Source organism: Cebus imitator, unplaced genomic scaffold, assembly GCF_001604975.1.
Source record: "Cebus imitator isolate Cc_AM_T3 unplaced genomic scaffold, Cebus_imitator-1.0 Scaffold180, whole genome shotgun sequence".
In the NCBI taxonomy this organism is placed as follows: domain Eukaryota; kingdom Metazoa; phylum Chordata; class Mammalia; order Primates; family Cebidae; genus Cebus; species Cebus imitator.
Genome location: NW_016107495.1, coordinates 875,620 through 883,721, shown reverse-complemented (window position 1 = coordinate 883,721; position 8,102 = coordinate 875,620). Strand labels below are relative to the sequence as shown.

At 50.7% G+C, this 8,102-nt stretch overlaps 1 protein-coding gene across 1 annotated transcript; it reads right to left on the bottom strand.

Moving 5' to 3' along the window:
- Nucleotides 1-290: 290 nt before the first annotated feature.
- TCF23 (transcription factor 23) lies at nt 291-4,693 on the bottom strand. Its single transcript, XM_017545580.2, has 3 exons — nt 4,393-4,693; nt 3,384-3,626; nt 291-1,035 (listed from the first exon to the last, which is right to left on the bottom strand). Exons 1-3 carry the CDS (start codon nt 4,600-4,602, stop codon nt 856-858), a joined length of 633 nt encoding a protein of 210 aa, XP_017401069.1. The 5' UTR covers nt 4,603-4,693; the 3' UTR covers nt 291-855.
- Nucleotides 4,694-8,102: the final 3,409 nt, after the last annotated feature.

The following is an 8,102-nucleotide window of genomic DNA, read 5'->3' as shown; positions in this document are numbered from 1 at the left end:
AAAAAAAAAAAAGAGGAAGAAGAAGAAGAAAGAAGAAAGAAGAAGAAAGAAGAAGAAAAGAAAAGAGTGGAAGAGTGCAGCAGGAGCCAGGAGAGAGAAAATGTAGTGGCGAGGGGCAGCTGCTTGAGAGGCCCATACTACAGAGGCAGGAATCCTGAATTTCTCACTACTACTCTAACACCAGGTAAGTACCTTGTGATGCAGTTAGAAAGCACATTCCCGGCCAGGTGCTGTGGCTCACGCCTGTAATCCCAACACTTTGGGAGGCTGAGGTGGGTGGATCATGAGGTCAAGAGATCAAGACCATCCTGGCCAACATGGTGAAACCCTGCCTCTAAAAAAAAAAGAAAGTACCCTTCTTCAGTTTCCCCTCTGGCTGTGTGACCCAGCCCAGATCTGTTTACACTTGCAGCTACCAAAAGCCTATCCAGCCACCTGACTTTCCCATCAGCACCTGGGGCTGGTACGATCCCAGGCCCCTCCCTCTGCACCTGCCTTTTCGCTATCTGCAGAGGGTTTGCAGAAACCTTAGAGAAGGAAAGCTAGGATGGTTCCCTAACTTGACTGTGAGCCCAATTATACCTCTTTCTCTCCCACTTCCCAGTAGCTGTCACAGAAGAGCCATGAGGAAGTCCCCTCCTGGGGGCCAAGGAGGAAGCTCTCCATCCTGTGTCCTCTGGGTACTGTCACAGAAGTGCCACTGCTTCTCTTGATCTGCATGCTGCAACTTGGGAGCTAAGTCTGCGTCAATTGCGATGGCTGAGAATCAGAGTGAAGACAGGTGGGGCTGGCAGAAAATCCAGGTCCCTAAGCATGAGTGAGTCACAGTTTAGGAGAAAAGGGTGAGTGTGATAATTATTTGTCACCAAGAGCTGGTGAGAGTGCTGTGGTGGGAAGGAGAGCACCTGCTTCTCCAGAGACTTGGGACCCCACCTCTGCATCTCTTGTTCTTTGGGTGGGGGTGCTTGCTGTGGTGGAGTCAAGATCAGAATACCCCAGGCCTCCAGCATAGAGACGAGATCGCATCGGCCACTTCTGCAAGACACAGATTGGGAAGTGAGAAATGCTGCTATTGCAGCCCTTCTTGGTCCAGGATCCCTGACACCCAAAACCCAGCCTTCTCCAGCATCCCTCCCTGACACCTTCCCCAGCCATCACTGCTCTGATCAGGGCCATCACCATGTACAGCCCCACACATTCTCCTGATCACCCAGGGCCTGGATGAGAGACGCAGGAGGAGCCATCTGAGGAAGGAGAGGGCCCTAAGAAGAGCAGCTCTCTGTTGGGAGGGAGATGGACAGATCAGGTAGCCTAGGCAGAGCTGGCAACAGCCAGAGGCTGGGCAATGGGCAGAGCAGCAGAGCCAGGGAAAACTCCAAGCTGGGTCCTCCAAAGATTGTCCATCCTTCCAGCAGGAGCCTAAGTAGTCTCAGAAGACACCAGGTTGACTTCCCCGAAGTCTGCCCTCCTCTCCACAACTCTTCCACCTGGGGGCTCAGGGAGCTGCTTCCTGGCCAAATGCCCCACCTTGTGGATGTGCTGGAGTGCTGGACCTAACCGGGCCTTCATTCTTCAGCATAGCTGTTGATCACCTACTACAAGCAAGGGCCTTGCCTTGGTCACTATTTTACAGCTAAGGAAACCACTATACCACCCCAGAAGCCTGCACCACCATTGACACTTCACAGTTCCCCCACTTAGTCTCAAATTCATACATTTTAGCTATAGTTGCATTAAAGAAAAAAAAACCAAGTTTAAAGACATTTCAGAACTATGACATGTAGGCGTAAGAGATGGTAAAAAGTATCATAAAAATAAAATTGAAAGGTGAGAGGCCTGCTTGAGCTTAAAGTTTGAGACCAGCCTGTGGAACAGTGAGACCCTGTCTTTACTAAAAAAAAAAAAAAAAAAAAAAAAAATTAGCCAGGCATGGTGGCACACGCTTGTAGTCCCAGCTACTGGAGAAGCTGAAGTGGGAGGATTTCAGGAAGCTGAGGCGGGAGGATTTCTTGAACCCAGGATTTCGAGGTTACAGTAAGCTATGATTGCACTACTGCACTCCAGCCTGGGCAACCAAGTGGGAACCTGTCTCAAAAATAAGTAAATAAATAAATAAATAGGCCAGGTGCAGTGCCTCACACCTGTAATCCCAGCACTTTGGGAGGCCGAGGCAGGTGGATCGCCTGAGGTCAGGAGTTCGAGACCAGCCTGGCCAACATGATGAAGCCCCGTCTCTACTAAAAATACAAAAATTAGCCAGGAGTAGTGGCAGGTGCCTGTGGTCCCAGCTACTTGGAAGGCTGAGGCATGAGCATCTCTTGAACCCAGGGGGCCGAGTTTGCAGTGGGCTGAGATCGCACCATTGCACTCCAGCTTGGGCAGCAAGAGTGAAACTCCATCTCCAAAACTAAATAATAAAATAAAAAAGTTGACATCACTGCAATGTTATTCTCAGAGGGCAAAGATGACCCTTCCTTTTTAACTCAGTGCACTCTTCAACCAGCCCCTTATGACGCTGTCCCTGGTGTCTGCTTAATGGCTGTGAGCATGGGGTCTGAAGTCAGACACCCCTGGGTTCAAACCACGTTCAGCCTCATAACCTTCCTAAGCTTCAGTTTCCTCATCTGTAAAGTAATCCTCATTTGGTTTTTGCATGGATTAAAAGACAAAAATACACTAAAGTAAGTACTTAACCCAGCTCCTGGCCTATCTTTAGCACTCAGCTGTTAGCTGTTATTGCATTGATGATTAATGTTCATTAGACTTTCCATTTTATATGCTGGAAGAGAAGTAGGCTCATGTTAGCCTTCTATTTTACGTGTAATAAAACTGAGGTTTAGGGAAGCTAGGTTGCAGCATGGCAAGTGGTGCATGCCTGCCCAGTGCTGCTTCCTGCTAACCCCCTAGCTTGGCTGCTTCTAGAATGATGGTCTCTCAGACCATTGTTCTCCTAGAAGGCAGATCTCTCCTGCAACAGAAACCCAGAGAACACCAAGGCAGGCACAATGGGGTGAAGCCACATGGGGATCTAGAACTCTCCTTGGTAGAATTTCCTTTCCCGGGCCCCAGACTTGGAAGCTGCTCCTTTTTTCCTCATGACTCTAAGAACCCCAGAGGTTTTCCCTCCTCTTAGAGGAGGTACATTCCCATAAGCCATTTCCAGCCACCACCCCATGAGAAACCCAGGGTCATTGCAGCTTCAAGGGCCAGCCTTGGCTCCTCTCCCTCTGAGACAGCAGGAGAAATTGGCCCTGATGTCAGTTCTGCCCAGGGCAGGGGGACCAAGTCCAATGTCCCTGTCTCAAATATAAGTAATGCCAAGCCCTTTCTCCAAGGCCCTGGCCACGAAGATCTGCCCTCAAGTCCCAGGTCTTGTGACCTACCTTGAGAGGGTGCAAGTAGCGGAGTCCACGCAGGAAGGGTGGCCAGGGGGGGCCAGGCAACTCATGGCCGAGCGTGCAGGTGAGGTGGGCTATGTAGCTGGTGGCGAGCACTAGCACATCCAACTTGGAGAGCTTGGTGTCGGGCGGCACAGCAGGCAGAGCAGCCTGCAAGGCGGAGAAGGCCTGGCGCAGCGTCCTGACCCGGCTCCGCTCCCGCGCGGCGTTCTCAGGACTGGCCTCACTCTGCACAGAGGGCTCCAGTGAGTGCGTCTGGCCTGGACTCCCATCTACCCTGACTTCTGAGAGCATTCCAGTTCATGGTCTCCCACCAGAGTAGGAGGGTGCCAGGCAGCAGGCACCAGAGGGCCTCAGCCTGCCTTTGCCATCCTCAGCCCTACCCCGTTTTACAGCTGAGGAAGTTGGGGGAAGGCCTGGCCTGGGGTCAGATGGCTGCAGATGGCAGAGCTTGGCTCAGAACCCAGAGCCCTGTGTTCTCTCAGCTACTCCACTCATTCCTCCTCACAGCCTTTGTCCTGTCCCACACCCAATCTGAATCCTGCTTATCAGGGTGCGCTGGGGCCAGGGGGAGTTCAGGGCTATACCCTATTTGGGAGGGCTGACCCTTGACCTAGCCAGGTCCTGAGATAACGAGGCTGCTGCGGGAAAGAGGAAAGACACAGAATCAGAGGTCAAAGCACACAGGCGGAAGTCCCAGTCCTGCCACTGGCTGCTGTTCAGTGACCTTGGGAAATCCACATCCCTCTTCCAGGCCTCAGTTTCCTCAAGAGAAGTGAGTTAGCCCAGCCCTCTGAGCTGCACGCTGGTTAAGTTCAGCTCTGATCTGTCCCATCCACCCCAAGCATGGTGCCTTGGAGTCTAAGGGGCCACCATCCCCTCTCTTGGGCCGGAATGGTAATACTGAGTGAGGCTCTGCCATCGGAGGTGACATCTCCCCACCCTCCAACCCTTACCTCCCCTGGATTCCTCTGCAGATCCAGGATTTCCTTACCCTGCCAAGAGCCCGGGCCCCCTGAGGGCCAGGAGCAGCTCTGCTCCACCTCTGGCTGCTCCAGCTTCTTTCTTCCCATGGGTCCTGCCTTGTCCTGCTGAGGCGGCTCCTCTTCCTGTCAGTGCCTGGTAGCAACCGTGCTTTGACCTGAGTCCGGCTATCCCCCACCCCTGGCATGGCTGGTGGCCCGCTGGCCTCCCTCTGTGACATGCCGCAGAGCAGAAACACAGTGCCTGAGGAGGCCCTGGGCTCAAGCTAGCTGGCTCAGGCTGGCCAGCCAGTCAGCAATGTCTACATCCGAGGAAGCTGGCGCCAGCTCAGTCCTGCTTTGCTCCCTGCTCTGGGAAAACCGCCCACCAGGCACAGCCCCCGCGAAAAGCCTCCGCCTGCCTCCCAACCCGGCTGAGGAGTGGGGGTGCTGGATGCTGGGAGTGGCCAAGCCTTGGGAGGAGGCCCATGTCGAAGAAGGCAGGAGGATGGCGGGGAAGGGAGTTTCCTTCTGGCCATGTCTAACCTCGACAGTGGTCCCATGGTGACTTCAGCTTTGGAGTTCAAGTCCACGGAGAAGACTCGAACCTCCATCCTCTGTGCCAGAAGGCTGCCTGCCTACATCCCTGCAAGACCTTCTCTCCCCTTGCCAATGAACTTAACCTTCCAGCCACAGGGTTCTATTCGCCATGCCCCAAATATGCCTCCCATTTCCACTCAGTGCATTTACATTTACCTTTCCATGCCCCAGAATACCTTCCTCCAGCTCTGCCAGGAGGTACTGCCCATCCTTCAGGTCTCCGCCTTTCATTGCAAAGACTTCTTCAAATCCCGCGGGCCCAGTGCCCATGTGTCCCTGTGTGATTGGTACGACCACAGGCTGGCTAGTTTCCCAACAGTTCAATGTTCATAGATTACTGTGTGTCAGGCACTGTGCTAAGCATCTTATTTACTTCTCATAGCAACCTTTTAAGAAAAAAAGAGGCTCAGTTTAGACATATGGGAACTGAGATACTGGAAGGTGAAATAACTTGCCCAGTGTCAAACATCTGGTAAGTGGTGGGGTGGGATGGAAACCCAAGCCATCAGCTGGACTTGGAAGGCTACCCCTCACCCAAAGCTAGCCTGCCTCCCGTGGGGTACTCATGCGTCTGTCCCCATGCTAGACCTGAGGTCTCTGAAGGCAAGAACCATGGTGTTCCTAAGTTGCATCACATCCTCCAAGAGCTAGTTAGGAGAAGGCAGGCTGAAGGGATAGCAAACCTGCCACAGCAGCTCCTGCTGTCCTCGAGAGACCTCTGCCTGTGGCGGATCCAGCCTGCATGTCCCTTGTTCCCCATTCTTGAACTCCAGGGGAGACCACATAAGTAAAGAGGAAGTAAAAAGGTGGATGTACAGTGAGAAAGCTATGCAGCCCACCACAGAGAAAGGGAAAAAGAAAGATAAGTAGAAACAACCTGCATGTCCGTCCTTAGGGAAGTCATTCAATAAATTTTGGTATCTTCGTACTATAAAATAATGTGCAGTAATAAAAAGAATGACAGACCTTTGTTTAATGACATGAGGTCAGTGCAGCCCCAAGGGCCAGCCTTGGGCCAGGCTGAGGCAGGAGGATTGCTCCTGGCCTCAAACAACCCTCCTGCCTCAGCCTCCAAAAGTGCTGGGACTATAGGTGTGAGTCCTCATGTCCAGGCTTATATTATTTTATTAGTATGTATGATGGTTGTAATACATGTACACAAATTCTTGGACACTCCTGCCTTCAAAAGGTGAAGCCTAATCTCCCTCCCTTGAGTGTGGGCCAGACCTAGTGACTTCCTTCACACTCAGAATGTGGCAGAAACATCAGTGTAACATCTGAAACAAGGTTATAAAAACAGTGCAGCAGGCTGGGCAAAGTGGCTCACACCTGTAATCTCAGCACTTTGGGAGGTCGAGGTGGGCGGATCACGAGGTCAGGAGTTCAAGACCAGCCTGGCCAATGTGGTGAAACACCATCTCTACTAAAAATACAAAAATTAGCTGGTCATGGTGGTGCACCCTGTAATCCCAGCTACTCAGGAGTCTGAGGCAGGAGAATTGCTTGAACCCGGGAGGCTCAGGTTGCAGTGAGCCGAGATTGCACCATTGCATGCCAGCCTGGGTGACAGAGCAGAGCTCCGTCTCAAAAAAGTGAAAAATAAAAACAGTGCAGCAGCTCAGTGTAGTGGCTTATGCCTATAATCCTAACACTTTGGGAGGCCGAGGTGGGTGGATCACCTCTAGGTCAGGAGTTCAAGACCAGCCTGGCCAGCATGGCAAAATCCCGTCTTTACTAAAAATAAAAAAATTAGCCAGGTGTGGTGGCAGGCGCCTATAATCCCAATTACTCGGGAGGCTGAGAATCACTTGAACCCAGGGGACCAAGATTGCAATGAGCCAAGATCACACCACTGCACTCCAGCATTGGCAGAAGAGCGAAACTCCATCTCAAAAATCAAACAAACAAACAAGAAAATCCCAAAAATTATCCGGGCATGGTGGTACATGCCTATAGTCACAGCAACTTAGGAGTTAAGGCAGGAATTGCTTGAACCCAGGAGGCAGAGGTTGCAGTGAGCTGAGATTGTACCACTGCAGTCCAGCCTGGGCAACAGACTGAGACTCTGTCAAAAAAATAAAATAAATAAATAAAAACAGTGTAACTACCGCCTTGCTCCCTCTTGGATTGATCACTCTGGGGGAAGCCAGCTGCTATCATGAGGATATCCAAGCAGTCCTGTGGAGAGGCCCTCATGGTGAGGAACTGAGGCCTCTCACTGACAGCCACCAAGACTGGCCAACCATGGGAGTGAGTCATCTCGGAAATGGATCCTCCAGCCCCAGTTGGACCCCCAGATGATTGCAGCCCTGGCCGATGGATTGAGTGCAACGCATGAGAGACCCTGAGCCAAGATCACCCGCCTAAATTGTTCTCTATGAATTAATTCCTAAATTCATAGAATTCCTGACCCATAGAAGCCACATGAGATAAGAAATGTTTATTGCTGTTTAAGTTTCGGGGTAATTTGGTAAGCAGCTATAGATAAGTGATGTAATATGTGTTACTGAAGCCTGTGCATTTTTGTGTGAATAAATTTTAAATTTGCACAAATGATATTATATTAGCCAGGTGCAGTGGTGCATGCCTGTAATCCTAGCTTCTCAGGAGGCTGTTGGGGCAGAGGGGAAGATCACTTGAGCCCAGGAGTTCCAGGTTATAGTGAGCTATGATCACTCCACTGCACTCCAGCCTGGGCAACAGAGATAGACTCTGACTCAAGCAATCCTCTCACCTGTCTTAAAACTGCAGGTTTCAAAAAAATTTGGCAGAAAATCAATAAGGATATATAAGACTTGGGAAGCATTATAAACCTACTAAACCTAACAGACATCAAATAACACTCAACAACACAATACTACACAGTCTTCTAAATTGTACATGGAAGATTCTCCAGAATGGATCATATGTTAGGCTACAAAACAAACCTCAGTAGAATTAAAAGGACTGAAATCATACAAAGAATATTCTCTAACCACAATAGAATTAAATTAGAAATCAATAACAGAACTAACTTTTGGAAATTCACAAATATAGAGAAATTAAACAATGCATCCTTAAATAGTAGGTTAAAGAAGATACTACAAGGCCGGGCGCGGTGGCTCGAGCCTGTAATCCCAGCACTTTGGGAGGCCGAGGCGGG

Coding starts and splice junctions, on each gene's coding strand:
- TCF23 (XM_017545580.2), bottom strand. CDS start 4,602: ATGTCACAGAGGGAGGCCAGCGGGCCACCAGCCATGCCAGGGGTGGGG. Junction 3,627..4,392: donor GGGCCCGGGCTCTTGGCAGG/GTAAGGAAATCC, acceptor CCCTCTGTGCAG/AGTGAGGCCAGTCCTGAGAA. Junction 1,036..3,383: donor GCTACTTGCACCCTCTCAAG/GTAGGTCACAAG, acceptor TGTGTCTTGCAG/AAGTGGCCGATGCGATCTCG.